We start from the raw sequence: 18,950 nt of genomic DNA, 5'->3' as shown, positions 1-18,950 counted from the left end.
GGGGGGGGGGGTTGAGTGTGCGTCAGATAGCTAAGACACCAGACACGCAACCACAGGCTAGACTATAAGATGACGTACATTGGTGAATGCATCATTATTCCAACTATTGCTAAGACATAAGAACATGTGTAAGACATCCGTTTGGCTCGAGCAGCTACAGTCAAGTTTGATTAGAGGTAGACTAATGAGAAAACATAATTAGCTGTTGCAAGCTGCTTACCAATCATAAGGCCCAATGAAAAAAATACTGAATGGTCTGACATTTTTCGAAGGCTAAAAATAGTTTTTCTTTGAATTTTTCTTTAAACTAACACTTTTATTGGAAGATGTTAACAAATAACTACTTTTACTTTTGTTAACCTTTATTCAAGTAATAAGTAAAGTGTTTAGGGCCCTTGCATTTATCCTCTTGGCTCCTTTCTTTTATTTATGACTAACAAAAGTACAGTTTTAAAAACAGAATCTTTGAAGTCTAGGAAAAGGTTGACTAGTCATGTGTGGCCAATGGGACAATTATGCGTCAACAACAAGCACGCAATCTTTGACTTTTGGATTTTGAGTTTCAGCTTCTACGCGATTGTCATGGCTAATGTGTTTATCTATCTGTAAAATCCATTTGAAGACAACCACATGTGGCTTAAAGTCAGGGTGTAACAATTCCAACTAATGAAAGGAAAAAAAACCTTGTACAGATTTGTGTACTTTCAGACCTGAAGTCTTTCTTAGATTTCTCAAATATTTTAGTGAGAAATTACCTCTTTCTCAATTTTTTTTTTCAGAGGGAGTCGTTTCACAGTGTTTTTTGAGAGTCTCAACAGCCCCCTTTGCTTGTTACTAAGTTTGACACATTTTGAGGTATTACCAAACATGTCAAGAGCCTTTAATTAATCCACTTGCTCCCCCTCCAGTAATAAGTTTTTTCCAGTAAAATTTGTCAGTAATTTATTTTATTTTATTTGAAATCTTCGGACATAACTCTTTGTTGCCAGGGGCCATCCAGGATGAGGCAATAGTAAGTAAAGTTTAAAAAAATATGTAAAAATTTTTAAAAAAAGTTTTAAAAAAAGGTGATGTGCCCTCCGATGACACTCTCCTCTCCATGTATGAATCAATCAGGGCAGGTATACTCTCTAGGGGTATCTGACGAACTACCAAGTACGGCAGACAGAAATAGCCTTTCGGCATTGTGGTAGAGAGTCATGCTACCTCGGTAGGTTACACCATCTCATGTGGGTGTGTAAGATCTTAGGGTATAGGTTAAGGAATGATGCCTAACCTCTTCCCACATCCTCCTCACGTCTAATTCAATCCTTCAGCTGGGTAGTGGTTTGAGACATCTGTCTTGATACATGTGTCTTAAGACAAGGACTTTACAAATAGAAAACAGTCACAGAGCAAACTCACAGAGCAAACAGAGGGCAAAGCACACTGCTTGATCACTAAAAGGCTTCAACAACGCTCTTTAGGAGAGAGGAATAAGAAAACCTTTTAGAAAACCAATTCAAATACTCAGGTTTTCAAAACAAAAGTGAGCAGTGGCAATTTCATGTTTATGCTGTCATATTTGTCAAGCTCTTTTATTTGTGAACAGTCAGTTGTTCATGCTCAAAGCATGACAAAATAATATTTATTTTCACTTGTATGAGCTGACAAGTGGGGAAAAAGAAGGACATTGTCATTGGTCATATTGCTTTTATGTTTCCAATGCTTTTGTACCAAACCGTTTTAACCAAACGTTTTAGAAATGTTACAATATATTTCAAGTAACTTCTTTCAAAGGGAAATTCAGACCTTTCCCAAAGTCATAGGGATCTTGTTTACTTCAAGTGACCCCTAAAGTATTGTGTCAGTAAATGTTGTAAATTAGGTTGTTACTGATGTGCTTAATCTACCTTCAAACAGCCCTTGAAGTAAAGCAATTCAATCCGTGGGCAATGAATTAAAGAAGGCCTAAAGATGCGCACCTCAAGCAATGAATTTGAGAACACTCGAAGATGGCCCCTTGGCAAGTCATCATAACAATCAGTGCCACTTGTTTTGAAAAGTTTCTTTGTATGAGTTGGGCGTGTGACATTAAGTACATCATGGGGGGGGAGGTGGGGGGGGGGGGGTGATCTAGTCATGATCAGTTGCAGTCATTATGACACCTGGTTCTACTGAGAGCCTGAAGCTGCTTCATGCTTTATCCTTAAAGGAACACGTTGCCTTGGATCTGTCGAGTTGGTCTTTGAAAAGCGTTCTGTAATCGTTTGTTGTAAAATGTATATGGTTAGAAAGATATTGTAAAAGTAGAATACAATGATCTACACAAATATGCCTCGAAATTGCACGGTTTTCTTTTGACCCTGTCGACTAACACAGTCGGCCATTTATGGGAGTCAAAATTTTGACTCCCATAAATGGCCGACCGTGATAGTTCGCGACACATCTGCACAAATCTCCATAAGAGGGTTCCCCCAACACCCTGTGCATTTTTTAGTGTCTTTAAGTGGTTTATCTAATATTTAGTTTTACTTTTTGTCGTCTTCTTATATAATGTTCCTATGTACCTTGTGGTGGTGCAATTTTTGTGTATTTTATCTCTGCAATTTTTATCAATATTGTTATCTTGTAATGCCACATTATTCAGCTCCGTGTTGCCAGTTGTTTTTTTAATAAAAAAATGAATGAATGAATGAATGAATCAACATTTTTTATTGTTCTACATTCACATTCAGCTACTGTAGGCATATTATGCCTGAAATTTTCTCTTTAAAAGGGCAAGGCCTTTCCCATTTTGCAAAGGGGCACTTCCGTTGGAAGAAAATAAAAGTTCTAGGGGACAATTTTGAAGGGGCACCAAGGCCCAATTTCATAGAGCTTCTAAGCACTAACACTTGCTTAGCATGAAATTTCTTCCTTGATAAAAACAGGAGTACCAACAAAATTTCCATTTGATGGATATTGCCCGTTACTGGTACTCAGCTGTTGTATGCTTATCCTGAAAACCACATGGAAATTTGGTTGGAAAACCTGTTTTTATGAAGCAACAATTTCATGCTTAGCAAATTTTTGTGCTTAACAGCTCTATGAAATTGGGCCCAGGTCACGGAGGCAATGGCCTCAGTGCATACCTATTGTATTTTGTATAATTGTATAATTCTTTTATTTGGCTAAGAGAATAATAAAGGGTCTGATTCTGCACAATAACTACATTACATATATAATTAAAAAAGGTATTCTGGATGAATTAAATCCTTTAAATTGTTCTCTTGCTTCCCCTCCCCCTTGATTTCTACCTGCCCTTCAGGGAAAAGGAGACTCAATTTCATGCGTTGCTGCACTTCATCTTGGCATACTTTTTATCAAATCATAAACAGACAGTATTTTAGAAGGAGGCGTCACAACAATGCAGAAAGTACCAGGCCTGCTATCCAGCTGAGAGCGCCTAGGGACAGGGATTTGGCACCCACTTGGCCGATGACAGATTCCCCCAGTGCTTGATCAAAGAACAACACTTCTGGTTTCATCAGGCCAACAGTTGGCTGTCTTGTCAGACTATGGTTTGACGTACCCCTCCTCTCTAGGTTGTATGAGGGTGAGAACAAGGGGATGTGCGTAACATAAAAGGGGGCGGAATACTTGCACAGAATTATCAGGCACTCTGACAACATGTGTTCAGCTATAGGCAGTTCCTGATGGGTTGGGTTAATGTGTTCTTTATACACGCATTGCATTTTAAAGGCAGTGCACACTATTGGTAAATGTCAAAGACTAGCCTTCACAGTTGGTGGGTCTCAACATATGCATAAAATAATGAACCTGTGAAAATTTGAGCTCAATCGGTCATAGAACTTGCGAGATATGAATGAAAGAAAAAAACATTCTTGTCACACGAAGGTGTGTGCGTTTAGATGGTCGATTTTGAGACCTCAAGTTCTAAATCTGAGGTCTCAAAATCAAATTCGTGGAAAATTACTTCTTTCTCGAAAACTATGGCACTTCAGAGAGTGCCGTTTATAACAATGTTTTATACCATCAACCTCTCCCCATTACTCGTCACCAAGAAAGGTTTTATGCTAATAATTATTTTGAGTAATTACCAATAGTGTCCACTGCCTTTAAAACTGTGTGCCGTCACTCTCTTGAAAGCTCAGTGGATTTCACATCAGAATAATTAGAAAATCCACTGGATCAGAAAACAGCCTCAGGTCGAGTGACTAATTTCATGGTTGGAATAAGAATGGTAAGACGGTTGTAAGATCAAGGGGTAAAGATGCCAGTTGAGTTTAGATGTCAAGGGATTGGGCCGGGCTGGACCATGGAGGAAGGGTGGATGGAGTTGAGTTCGGGGAGGGAGGAAGCTGGTTAGGGGAGGGAAAGGCAGTCACTCAAAGAAATATAAATGACAAGCAAAAACACCACGAAAAGAGTCAAGAGTCAAGACTGTATCTCAAGTTTTACTCGTCTGGACTAGTCCTAAGTTTTTAATAGTTCCCAAAGAGTCTAAGGACTAGTTCTAAGTTATGAATATCTTTGTGAAATCCAACCCAGGACACATAGAGGACAATAGAGGTGATATTTTTGCTGTATGCATTATACCTTTCACTGTACTTTTATTTCATCAATCAACATTGTTATTGTTATAAAGTAAAACCAACTAATTTATATTATAAAGGGTCCAGGCTCTGTACAAGCCTAGGCTTTTTCCTGTTGCCCTCCTCTTAACAACCTTTGTTCTTTTTTCTTATATGTTTTATGATTATTTATTGTGATATTTTGAAGGGAAAAAAACCCCAAAAAACCAACAAAATAGGGAGAGAGGGAAAGGGGAAAGATCCACAAAAAGATGCTTCCTAGACAGCCGGCGATTGAAAAGGATTTGAAATCCCACACCCACAATGAGAACGATGTTATTAGGTTTTTCCCAAGGTTGACTATAACTTAAGGTACCCTGCGGTACATCAGGAAAAACCCCATGAGTGGTAAATGAAGACCAGGGATCACCATTGTAGCATTGTATTTCAACTCCATAATAACACATTCAGTATGAACTGACCTATCTTTGGTCTTTGGGACACCAAAACATCACATACACAACGTTCATGTCATTGAACCTTGTACAAAACCTGCTAAACGTATTCCCAGCTAACTCTTAGCCCAGCTTCAACCAATAGAAGTATCTGGTGAAATCATCATTATTTGATCAAATTAAAATGGATTTCGTCACGTAAAATTTACCATGACATCACAGGTGGCTTCTCTGGTATCTCGCAACCCCACGGGACAGGGTAGAGTACCCCGTTGGGGTAAAAACAAAATGGCTCCCAAGTTTCCTAGTCAAGGTGTTTCATCAATTACCTCACCATAAATGTCACATTCATGTCATGATATTCCACATGAGATATTCAGAGGACTATGAATAAAACTAAGTTAAAAAAACCAAGAATTGAGTCACCAATCTACAGTACAAGGCAACATAAAAACAAAATCTACCGTAATTTCACCATCAGTGAGGTAATTTGTTTACATGTTACGGCATTAAATCTGCTTTAACTGGATTACATGTGACCTAGGACACCACACAGCTTGACCTGATTTAGAAGTCGGCTCCTAGTTGAAGCTTGCTCCAAGCAATAAAGGGTGAAAGCCCATTTGAAAATATCTCCCAAATGCCACCATACTAGAAGTCAATTTGATCATTTCTTACAATAAAATCCATGAGATTAATTGAGTATTTGTCATATCACAATAATATAGATCTCATTCAACACGTTAAAGTTTAAATTTAAATCTGCATTCTGTCAAAATTTTATGAGTACAAAAAAATAAAATATAAGGTCCGTTCCAGACATGCCTCATAAAACAGATTGCATTTAATTTAGCTGCACATTTTATAGCCTCCTTTTTGCTTGGGGCAGCAATCTTTCAGCAGGTGCCGAAGCAGAGAAAGTCCGTTTCTCTTATTGAATTTGTCAACATTAATAATCTCTTTCTTTTGTTAAAATGACCACTGACAAGAAAGGTGATGTAAGTTTAGCTCAGGTCAAGTGCACTGATGCTGGATGAAGAAAAAGAGCGAGGTGGTGGGACTGGGTATGTGGCTGTGATGCGCTACTGGCTAGAAAATAATCATAATTTATATTTGAGAAAACAGAATTAGCTGTTGAAAACTTTATATTCTATTGAAAGTTAGTTAATCGGTGTGCATAAAATAATAACTGAGAGATTTTAGTGTTGTTTTTGTTTTCCCGTCAGTTAAGAACAGTTCATACTTTACGCAAAAGCAAATGCCAAGTGCATTTTGGTAGTACAATGATCGGTATAATATGCGCTGTTTTACTTTCGCGTGAAGTATGAACCAAGCTTTACGGTTTCTTTTATCTTATTTTCTGCTTTCTCATATCTACAAGTCATCATTAAAGATGAGTCAAGAAAGACCAAAATGGAAGAAACTTCTTAAAGACCTTTCCTTCCTTTTGGTCAAATCGGCCCGGAAGGAACACATCAAATCGTCCGGCAGTTGTCATTTAGCATTGTAGGTGATAACGATCAAGCAACACCACAACACTTAGATCTCAAAGATTGACAAATATCAAGGAAGACAACAAAATGGTGAAGAAGTAAGGAAGCGACGAGGAAATGAATGTAAAGTGCAAGATGAAAGACGATTATTGAAGACCTTCCTTTAGTTTGACCTTTACTTTGACCTGACAGCTGTGAGCGGTCTCACCCCTAACAATTGACTGTCTCCTATCATTTCCCATAACAAGTGGAGACTAAAGAAGCTCTTGGTCTACCGTCACATCTAACATCGTCACAACCAGCGTCTCTCTTGAGACAACATAGCTTCTCTCTTGAGACAACATGTAACCTTCCAGTGAATCAATGATTTCTGTTTTGAGCAAAAACAAACCAAGGCGGTAGAGTATCCATTGTAAACACTGAGCGGCAGAGAGGCAAGTGCAAGAGAGAGTGTTTTCTTAAATCATCTCCCCGTAAGGTGTTGTTCTCCTCAGGGGAGGGGGGGGGGGGCAGTTGGAACATCCCCACTTGAAAGTAAGAAAAGGTAAAACTAGAGACTCAGTGCTTTCTTCCAAGCTGCAATACTCCCTCCTTTAAAATAGAAGTAACAGAAGAAGGTAGTGGAGAAACCATGTTTTCTTAGATCTTCTCCGTAGGTGATGTTTTTTATTGGGGGAGTCTGCAGGGATATTTCCTCCCTTGAAGTAAGTGTAAGAGAGGACGATACTTAAACAGAGACTCCAAGCATTCTTACAGCTTCTTTCCAAGTTCTGTTCTGGGTGGGGGGGGGGAGATTATTTCAAAAAGAAAACACAGACTACAACACTTTTAACATGTGATGATAATGATGCTCTTGCAGGAAATGCTTTACATCTCATATCAATATAGTAAAATGAAAGACAAGAATAAAACCATAAACTACAGTACAATTCCTCACAGTTGAGGTTTAGAGAACATGCATTTTAAGTTGAAAAACAGACAGTTTATGTTAAGCAAAAATAAAACCAGAACATAGACGCTTGAGCTTGTACTATTTCCACTCTCTATCTATGGCAAGTACCTAATGAAAAGAATACCAGACATACTTAGCCAACTTCTATAATTGCTTTGCAGGTTTTCCCATTAATACAGTCAGACTAGGGTGCAGTGCATTGGTATGGTATAGATATTCACCAATATATTATTAGTGTCATACTCTAACTGAAAAACACAAAAAGGAAGCACGCCACTTTGTCAAAAGACACTCTTTTTCTTAAGGTTTTCAGAGAAATTGTCAATCATCTTAAAACTAGTGTGTCACATTTTTTAAACATGTATACTTATAATTCTCTTTTTGAACCAATGGTTTCATTATTATTATTAATAACTACATAATACATAATTGAGGCATTAATAAGAATTTGAAAATTTCCGAAGGTGGAAAGAAAAATAGCCAGTCCACTCCATTGACAACGGTATCTTGGTCCACTTCACGCACGTAATAATCCTTGTCAAGTAATTATCTTTTAAAACCTAATCTTTTTTCATTTCCTCCGTGGTAATGAAATTGAGGATAGTATTCAATCAGATTAAAGTGAGCTGCTTAGAGACAGGACCTCTGGCTTGAAAGTTGAAACTTTATTACGGAGCAGAAAACCTCCCCAGTGAGTCCTCTTAAAACATCCAAAAAAACTAAAACAAAACCAGACACTAACAAAGATGCCGAAACAACCTCTAATAATTCATAGGTCATTCCCTCAGGTTGAAAACAGTTTGTCGACAACAAAACCTAAACTTGGTCAAATTAGACTCAGTCGGGGAAACTTGGGCTGCGCTGGAGGAGTGATATGGCTGTGTTTTCCCACAGGCTCATGGGTAATTACTTTACTCATTTTCGAGTGGTATTGGGTTGTTGAGTAGGATTTAAAGTTAAGATATTGAAAGATTCGTCAGTTTACAGAGGGCATTTGGGGTTGTGTATAACGCTAATCTTATCAATCACTGAGCATTTTGTTACTCATGTTTCCGTCTGACAGAAGTGTGAAGGAGGACTGTATTTATGTATTTCAGGTTGACTGTGTTTCTTGTTTTTTGAAGGAAAATAAGATTAATATCTTGATATTCTACAGGTTAAAATAATAAATGATAGGATATACATACCCGTTGGATTTAGATAATCTGATAACAGTTTTAAAAATAGGTCAGCGAGTCCCAGTTTTGGGGTTACTTTCTGTAACATTACAGAGTCAATTAAGTAGGGGTGCATTTTGGTATCAATTACCAGAACCTGTTTTGGTTAAGACTTACTTGGGTAAGCAACAACAGAAACAGCTTTTGGGGTTATTGATGTTAGAACTCACCTTATGTTCCCAAACTCCTGCCATCATTAATTTGAAAACATATCAAACTTTGAAAAGAAGCTTTCTGGCCTTAAAGTACCCAACAGATCTTTCAGCAGGCTTAAGACAAAACGTTCCTGTATTGCAATGAGCAGATACTACATTCACCGACTTTAATGGGATGGGGGACTTTTTCATCTCCTACTTTCATAACACCTGTAAACAGGATCTACTTCTAAAACTTCATCTTTCACTCAAACATACATCTCTACAGTTCATGGGAAGGGACGGTATTCAAACACCTGTCGTTTTCACCTGTTTTGCTCAGGATTGGTCAAAGTTTTCAGGATTGAACCGCCCACTTATAAAAAAAAGTCAGATGTTCACACGCTTGTACTTTTTGAAGTTCTGCAAAATACAGGAGCAAAATTCCTGCACGAACGACAATGGAGACTTAAATCCTGCTAAGACCTTTTTCCGTTTATAGCATGTTTATACAGGGAGGGTGAGTAAAAGCCTAGCCTGGATTACACGCTGGCGCTCTGTACAGAGTACCGATCAAATCTCCTAGCTTTACCTACCTGGTGTAGGGGGCAAGGTTAGCCGGTTCCCTTTCATCAGCTTACAGGTGGTGTTGTCTCCATTACAAACGCTGCACCTGTCCAGGGTACCGGTTGAATTCAGCTGGTGGTCGCACCCCACAGGCTACCGAGGAAAGTGTAAAAAGAGATCCTTAACAAATTGCTTCTTTCATGTATAACCTCTAGCACACATTGTTATGGATTAGTCTTTATAATTTTCTGCAAACTTTCACCAAACTAAAACCACTTTCAGTTTTCAAACGAATAATACTTAGGGTTTCACATTTCAATCCTCTGAGAGTTCTAAGGACAATGTTAAAACCTGACAAGTCAATGAACAAAAATTCAACTATTTAAAGGCAGTGGACACTATTGGTAATTACTCAAAATAATTATCATAATAAAACCTTTCTTGATTACGAGTAATGGGTAGAGGTTGATAGTATAAAACATTGTGAGAAATGACTCCCTCTAAATTAACATAGTTTTCGAGAAAGAGGTAATTTTCCACGAATTTGATTTTGAGGCCTCAAGTTTAGAACTTGAGGTCTCGAAATCAAGCATCTGAAAGCACACAACTTCATGTGACAAGGGTGTTTTTTTTCTTTCATAGTTATCTCGCAACTCCGACGACCAATCGAGCTCAAATTTTCACAGGTTTGTTATTTTATGCATATGTTGAGATACACCAAGTGAGAAGACTGGTCTTTGACAATTACCAATAGTGTCCACTAAGCATCTTGAAACACATCAACTGTCGACACTTTTTATCGATGTTAGTCGAACAACATTCAATTTACATTTTGCATGAGATGTAACGGTACTCAAAACCCAAGCTCCACGGTGGAAATGACCCACTCTCCTCAAATCTAGTTTGTTAAGTCTTTCTTTCAAAAGCAGGATTTGAAGATCAGAGCAAACTGATTGAAATATTGAGTTGTAACACCACCAGTTCTGTTCAGAAACGCCACAAGTTCCAACTCACAAAAGGGATTTCCATGGACCTGGTGTTACAACAAACTTTTAGAAACTGAACCTTGGACTAAAGAAAACACATTAAACACCCTTAAAAAGGAAACATTATATTACATCAATATACATGGACTCCTGTGTCAATGATGAAAACATTGTATAAAGTGACAGTAAAATTCCAAACAGGAAATATAAAAACTGGGTCAGAATCCTTGTAGTAAACATGAGGAAATTAACACAGGCTGCAAAATCTTACCTCTTGTTTCCTTAAAGGAAAATATCATTATTTGTTACATATAAATTAGCACGTAATCAGTCAATAATGTCACGCAGGTTGGTGTAGATTGAGATCGTTTGCGTCCGTCTTTAAACCAATGTGTTTTTTATGGGAGATATAGTTTCACTGAAAGTTTAGTTTCACAAAACCAAGAAGGGTAAAAGTCATTGCTGACAAAAGTATAAGTCTGAAAGTGGCATCCAGATCTTAGGAGATACGTTGAAATGGAGGCAATTCCACTTTTTAGTAACACCTGGATTATAGATTCCAAGGAGCGTCTGGAAACAGGGTCCTCAGGGCTAGAGAAGTATTTTCAAAGAGCAGGATTTCTTTATCCGAAGAAAGTTACAGCATTTGTGTTTACCAGGCAGACTTTAAAAAGTCTGAATTCAGATTAAATCATGACATTTCTCTTTAAAACAAAAATTAACTTTAAAAGCTAACAATTTCAGCAAAAACAAAGTTAAAATTAACTTAAACGAAAAGGAACATGCATTCATTCTGTCAAACTCTCTTGGTAGCTTTCATTTTTCTGCAGGGATCAAAAAGGAACTGAATTGCAAATTATATTGGACAATGGTACAATTTGTCCTTGCTCCATGATTTAATTTATAGAATGTGTTTAGATCAATTTTGATGATCCACTATGCAAACTCTATCAGTGACAAACTGCCAATAAATAAATAAACACCCTTTATAAATAATAACCTCAGTCTCTGGGTTCTAGTAGTAGAAAAGAGAAGGAAAAAAACCCTCAAAAATCATTGTGTTTTTCAATAAACAGTGGTCATTAAACACCTAAGCACTTTGGACTAAACTCCAGCCACTGGCAATTTGATCCAAAGACCTTTGGTGCTTAAATCTGTTTTTATTTGTGGAGATTTTAAACTATCGCGTGACAACCCAATTCAGGACCCGGTACTCCGCCTGGGGACAGCTAAAGCATGTATAAACACAGTACAGCGTGGTGAAGTAATGGGACAAGTAATTGAGGGGAACCGGTGATACGTTGAATAGTGCCTCACACCTTGTTCAATGGGATTAAATAAAGTGAATCAACAGGTATGAAATCAGGGAACAAAACGGACAGGAAAGTTTGGATCGCTGGGAGGTATGGATTCCTTTGGCACTATGCCAATACGGCGATAACTTGTGCCAGGTTGTTACATGTTTTTGAGCCTTTGAGAACACGAAGGAATCCCTCATCTCAAAATAGCAAATGTTTTGAATAACACTTTGTAGGAAAAGATGATTTGTTTTTGTAAAGAGAGAACACTTTGAGTAGGATGTTTATCTGCTACTTTGAACATGAAGGAATCCCTCATCGCAAAATGAGCAAATGTTTTGAATAAAACTTTGTAGGCGATGATTTGTTTTCGTAAAGAGAGTAACATTATTTTGAGTCAGATGTTAATCTGCTGCTTCTTAGACTAAAGTAGGCCATGTTTGAATTAGCGGCTGGGGCTGCAGATTGATTGTCATGGTAACAAGTGTTGAAGGATGGGCTGCCCTTAGCAACAGCCGTAACAACAGCCGCAGCCAATTCTTCAGATTTCACACAAGAATGGCGTAAGTTGTGCAATATATGTTATTCAAAATTTTCTTATACCAGATGTTTTTGTCAAAAAATCTGTTTGGTTTTCATATATTTAAAACACATTTTTCATATAATCAATTTAAAGAAAAGATTTCAGTTTGTTAAATGGAATTGGTTTAAATAAAAACTCTAATGGAGGGAGGATGGTAAATATACATATTATTTTTCGCAAAAGTATTCTGTACTGTACTGTTTGCATAAATTGAAGAAACACTGGGGGTTTTAACACCGTTTTCACAAAGTAAACTCCTATCTTGAACATGAAAAGTCAACGGAATATGATACCTGATCTTGCAACATTTCTCAAGAGGTTTTATTTATGTGTGAAAGTAATCCGTAAGAACTAAACCTATAATGTTTCATAACACACCGGAACATCCATCCATGATTAAACGTCGCCCCTGAAAACCATTCACAGATATTGTTAGACTTCTGAAAAGCCTGTTTGATTAACGCACACCAAGGTGCTTAGATGTGGGATTAGCCGGCATGAAACCTGTCATAACAGTGTGACTACCCAAACATTAACAATCGGAACGGTGAGTGGCATGAGGCTGGGCCTGTTGGATGGCTTTATGTATGGGAGCCGCCTCTTGATGGAAGTGGCGGGAATGGGAGAGAAGGGTACAACAGGTTGGTGGTATGGGGGTTGCAGAAGGGTGAAAAGTGCAGAGTAAACAGCGATGGTGAACCTTCAACAACAGACAAGTGTGATTATTATTATTATTTATTCCGCCATTTCTCAAAAAAAAAAAAAACGCACACCAACAAATAGTCTGTTTGAAAGAAGGAGAAAAACAAGGGGGAAAAGGTGTCCAGAAGGAGAGTGGAGGAATAGAGTCTGTGTCTTGAGGTGTCTGAGGGTACCGGAGGTATCATTGAGGTATCTTCAAGATACCTCTATGATGAAATCAACTACAAACATCTTAGTCCAGACAGTGGTAAAATACTAGAAACTCAAGTTTCGCCTTACAATTTAAAAGTCTAATGATAAATCATGGAAATGTACAGGTTTTTCGATGATGTAAAAGTATATTAATTTTGGTTTTTACCCATACACCGGTGTGTGTTAGCACTGTATATTCAGTACTTTCCCGAGTCCTGTGAAAAAAAATAACGCAGGCATGTTACTCGGGTGGGATTCGAACCCACGACCCTTGCAATCTAGAGCAGTGTGTTACCAAGACCGAGGTTGCCCGGCAGCTAGAGGCAGTTCGAATCCTATGTTTTGGCAGCCGGTACCGCAACGATATAATAGATGTTAAATTTGCATCGGGGATAAAGAATATTAATTTTGGTTTTTACCCATACACCGATGTGTGTTAGCACTGTATATTCAGTACTTTCCCGAGTCCTGTGAAAAAAATATCACAGGCATGTTACTCGGGTGGGATTCAAACCCACGACCCTTGCAATTCTAGAGCAGTGTCTTACCAACTAGACTACCGAGGTTGCCCGGCAGCTAGAGGCAGTTTGATGTAAAAGTAATGCTTGTTCTGTTCAACCATTTGTTGATTGAAGTCTTGGACCTTCTCTGGAGAGAGTTGTACATTAGTAAGCAGGATTCATTTTTATGGACATTATTTTTGACCTTTCAATATTAATTTTGTCAATTAACATTTCACTCAACACGGCCTCGCTCTTTGAAAGGTCTAGTTAACCCCCACCAAGACTTTAAAAACCAACACTTCAAGGAACACATAATATTTGTTGAAAGAAACACGCGTTACTCTTACCTCATCGAAACACCTGTAAATTTCCATGATTTATCATAATGGTTAGATCCCTATATTTATTCACCCCTGTTTGGTGTTAAGGTCATCCAATAGCTGGAATTTCCTAGTAAGGACTTCTTGCAGACCTTCAGTGGGTGAAGAATTTGTAAATTTGCTAAGTTTATGTTTTAAAACCTGTCATAAAACGTTGATTTAACCTCAGGAAGTGAGACAGACTGGCTAAAACTTTTTTTAGTCGTTATTTGATTAAGATTTGATCCAGGGTTTGATTCTCGAGAGAGTTTTACAGAAACTGCCGAAATGTTAAAATACCTGATAAACTAAAGACGGCTTGATTCACAGATTAACCCTACCCTCTTTACCTACTTTTTTTTTGGCAGAAAAGTTGCAAGACAGTTACTGGTTGTCTTTTTGGAAAAATCACTTTCAAATTATTGAATTGTGGACAGAGGTGCACTGAATGTACCAACAAGAATATTTCCAGCACTACATGTAAATTACAAAAGTCTCTGCGAACTTTTTCCTATCACTGAAACAAACCAAAATATTTCAGGTTATTTTATTCACATGGTATAAAAGCCACTGAAAATGTTTTTCCTTTTTTTTTTTTTTTTTTTTTCGAAACAAAAAATTTGAATCTCTCCAGGTAGAAAGAGATTTCTCTTTAAATTTGACATCAGCGTCTCTTCATTCCAAATCCATTTATTGACCTTGGAAGTAAAAAAAGTCCCCTAGAGGCCTAAATCTCGTTTTATTTTGGAAGTTGTTAATGTTTTGATGAAGCATGAGGCACACTCATCTCCCATGTGTTTCTTCTATTGACTCCAATACTTCAAGTACTTCAACTCAACATTCCCATCTATCAACTTTGGTGATAAATTCTTGCCTTGGCCAGTCTAAATATTAATATGGTTTAAGGTGTCCTGGGGGGGTCTGTAACGTACAACCACTTAAATAATCTGTCATCGATGTTTCTCAAGCATGCTTGACATTCGGCGCTGGTTTGAAGTAAATAAACCTGAAATGAATGTTCCAGGTGACATCAACACCCTGGATCTATCGCCCGAGAGGAATCGCCTCTAGGAATTGTCGGATTTGCTGAAAGAATTGTCGGATTACTATTCCATTGTAAACCACCTCATTAAAAAAGACTAATTTGTTTCAACAAATATGGAAAATCAATTAACTACCCCAATTTTGTACTGAAGGTTGTGGTTTTACTTTATGATCTTTCAGGCTATTTTTTATTACTTGTTAATGACAAGGTAGGGGGGAAATGTCTTCAGTATTGAAAAAACAAACAAATCTTTCCACACTGTACTATTTTTTGAAAAACTGAACATTTATCACGACAATCATTCCAGGACAATTAGATGGGTTTTCAAATTATGTTAGAAATATCCCATTTGGGCTCTTTCTCTACAGTTTTCCAGAGCTATTTAAAGGGTCTATGTAATTTTTGTAGGACAAAAAACACAATGTCCACAGATTTACACTAAACTTACACAGTTTGAAGATAATGATAGTAGAAAGCTTCCCTGAAAATATTACATAATGAGGTGCTGTAGTTTTTGGGAAATAAGTAAAACAATGTCATGAAAATAATTTTCGTCTCATGAGACGAAAATTATCTTAATCATTTACAAACATATTTTCATGACATTGTTTTACTCATTTCTCAAAAACTACAGCACCTCAGTAAGTAATATTTGAAGGGAAGCTTTCCACTATCATTGTCTTCAAACCCTGTAAGTTTAATGTAAATCTATGGACATTTTTAAAAGGTACCCAAAGAACAACAAAAAAGTAGCTAAGCAAAATTAACAAATGTTCAAGGTTACCAGCTGAAACACCATGTCACATGTACCATTTGTGACTAGTACCAAGCAGACATTTGCTGAGCAATATTTTCTGCTTAAACAGCTCTTTGAAATATGGCCCAGTCACAACTCCACGTCCATCCTTGATCCTTAAAGGCTGACTCACCTCACATTTTCCCAAGATGCACATATCAATTGAGTCTGATGAACACATGGTTCCATCCAGCACCTTAGGTGATAAGACCTTAGTGACGTCTTCACCCCTCGCTCGGCAGGTTAGGGTACATCTCTGGTCCACAGGGAGGTCCTCTACTGGGATCCAGTCATACATTTGACCATCTGTGTGTTTCTCATCGTTTGAGAGGGCGCATTGCTGGGCACGAAAGTCTGGTGTACCAGGCGGGCACTCCTAAATGGATTGATCACATAGTTTGGTCTGAATTAAAAGACATTATGGTGAAATATGGGGGGAGGGGAAAAAATGGGTTTGGGAATTTGGCTAACAAAGATTATGTTCATCATGTAGGCTTATTAATTAATCAAAACCTTACAGTGTATAAATAAATAACTTCATTAATTTGCGAACAACATGTGTTCTTCAAAATATCCATGCAGGCTAAGAATAAGAGTTCTTGGGTGTGGGGGGGGGGTAATTAGAGGTGAAATTTTTTCCATTGCTTAAGTTATCAAATGCTGGAGACGCTTCATGATGCTTGAAAAAGTTTCCCATCAGCAACTAAATTCATGAGTTATTTTTTTATTTATTTTTTCACAACAAAAAATCACTCTATAACTCAAGAGTTGTTCTGATTTTGTCTACCTACATTTGAAAAGAGGCTGCATAATAATCAACATAAGAGTAATGTCTTAAAACGAAGATTTGAATCTCATACTGTGATTTTGCAAGTCCTGTATCTCTTCTCTGGTCCTTGGCAATTTCCTTGTAGGCATCTTCTCTTCTGTAGGGACACACCCCAGTCACATTTTCTTGAGCAGTTTGTCCACTCTTCCCATTCTGTCCATATAGGTGATACTGTACACGCAACCTGCAAGGAAATCAGTACAACAGAGTTATAAGTTTGTGCAATCTTCAAGTGTATTTTAAAGCCGCTAAACACCTTGGGTAAAGACCATTCCGACTTTGTGTATTCCAACATATGCGAGAAAATAACACATCTGTGAAAGTTTTGGCTCAATTGGTCATCGAAGTTTCAAGAAAATTATGAAAAAACAAAAACCCTTGTTGCACAAACTTGTGTGCTTTCAGATGCCTGAAGTCTTTTATCAGGTTCAATTATTTTAGTGAGAAATTACCTCAAAAACTACACTAGTTCAGAGGGAGTCGTTTCTCACTGTTTTATACTATCAACAGCTCTCTAAGTATCTAGTGCCTTCTTGTATAGTTTTCAGTATAACAAGAAGCACATGGTATGATATGATCAGGGCTCTATCTAATGAGACAGTTGCTTAGCAACAGGTGCATAAGAACAATACACACCTGCTAATTAAGGCTGCTCCCATAACCACACCCAATTAAGGGGAATTTGCCAAAACTGAGTTGGGGGAAAGGGTTTTACAATAGGAATCTACCCAACAAGTATGAACGTGCGACCGGAAAACTATCTTCAAAGAAAAGGTTGTTAAACTTCTGCTTCCAAACAAATGATTCCTAGATATAATAGGGCTTAAAAAAAAAAATGAAAACAAAGGTGAAATGAGCTAAAGAAAAATATGGAGTTCTCAAAGTAGGATAAATGTGACAAAATTTATATACAAACATTTGATTCAGAACTATTTATCAATCTCACATCTATTTTGAATACATGTTTTACTATCCAGTAGCAATGCAGTGGTTATGTATTCAAGGTAAGATTTGTAAAAAATCAAATATTTGATTTTGAAATGGTTAAAAAACCATTAGTATGAATCATATTAAAGATAATCCTTCTGACCTAGAAACAAAAAAGAAGGTTAAATACACAATATTTATCTCATGCCATAATTTGAATTTCATAACCTGCAGCAGTAGCACTACAGCTATAGAGTGTACAGACCATCACATGCGAACTGTCACAGGCGGAAACAACAGGATTTTTCCTTCATATTTTAGCTTGACTTTTTGAAATAATATTTGCATTACTCTTTCCATGATATTTGCTGGCTGAAAAATTGTTGTACTGGACAGAGCTTTCTCAGAATAAAAAGGATTGTTAATACACGTAGGGCCTACATGCTAAAACGCGTCAACACTTTTGTGTGGTCTTCAAACAAAATGGGACATCCTGTTATTTATGTACAGCTTTCTTTACAAATTTGCATTTCCCCAGAACAGTATGTTTTTCAGAAAGTAGGTTTTGGTCTTTTCCTAAAAATTTTACCTTTTTTATGTCTTTTCCCGCAGTAATGTTTGTTTCCTGCAGTGGTGGTTGGTCTTTTCCCAAAGTAGTTTTTGATGTTAAAACATGCACTACAGAACTTTCTCTACCAGTCCCCAACAAACTCAAAGTAAAATACAGTCCTTTATGATATTTTAATCAGTATCCTCACAGTTATTTCTCCGGTCACCAAATCATATCAATTTAAAATATGGGTCAGAATTACACTACATTTTTGTCATCTTGGAAAAGTCACGGTCCAATTTTCCATCAAGTTGGGTCATTGCACCCTTTTGGCAAATTGTTCTTCCCCTTTAAGTAAGCCCCAGACTCTTTCAAACCATGTTTCTTTACTCCTTTCCCTTTGTGTTGTCAAATCGTTGATGGAAGGAACAAATGGCGTGGATAACATGTGTACAGGAAGTAGTGTGAGAGGTAGGAACAAGTGTCGCTGTAGGCTCAAAACAACCCTAAACCTTTTAGTTACATCAAAATGATTCTGAAAGTGATCTTGTGTTTACAAGAACATCCACTCATATCATCACTACAAAACATAATGTCAATATCATTTAGTAGCTTGTCTTTACGATCCAAATTAATTTACTGAGGGGGATAAAGTGTCAAAGATTAACCCTAAAAGTTCAAATTATCAAATCTTTTTTTTTGGACAAGTAAAGTACTGACTGTACAACTGTGGGTGACTAGAAAACATGTTAATGTAGCAGTTCCAAAACAATATGTTAATCCCCCAACCCACAACCACCCTGTAC

The 18,950-nt window shown here is 37.4% G+C and overlaps 1 protein-coding gene across 3 annotated transcripts in view; it reads right to left on the bottom strand.

The window, feature by feature from the left end:
* LOC139942347 (ADAMTS-like protein 1) overlaps nt 1–18,950 on the bottom strand; it is a 109,451-nt gene that overhangs the window by 45,236 nt on the left and 45,265 nt on the right. For all 3 annotated transcript variants that reach the window (XM_071939185.1, XM_071939184.1, XM_071939183.1), the window contains 3 exons: nt 16,699–16,851; nt 15,972–16,214; nt 9,404–9,527 (listed from right to left, as the gene is read on the bottom strand). In XM_071939185.1, coding sequence (XP_071795286.1) covers nt 9,404–9,527; nt 15,972–16,136 — 289 coding nt within the window. In that variant the 5' untranslated portion in view covers nt 16,137–16,214; nt 16,699–16,851. The remainder of the gene's footprint in view (nt 1–9,403; nt 9,528–15,971; nt 16,215–16,698; nt 16,852–18,950) is intronic.

This window comes from Asterias amurensis, chromosome 9 (assembly GCF_032118995.1).
Source record: "Asterias amurensis chromosome 9, ASM3211899v1".
NCBI lineage: Eukaryota > Metazoa > Echinodermata > Asteroidea > Forcipulatida > Asteriidae > Asterias > Asterias amurensis.
This window is presented reverse-complemented; position numbering and strand designations above follow the sequence as displayed.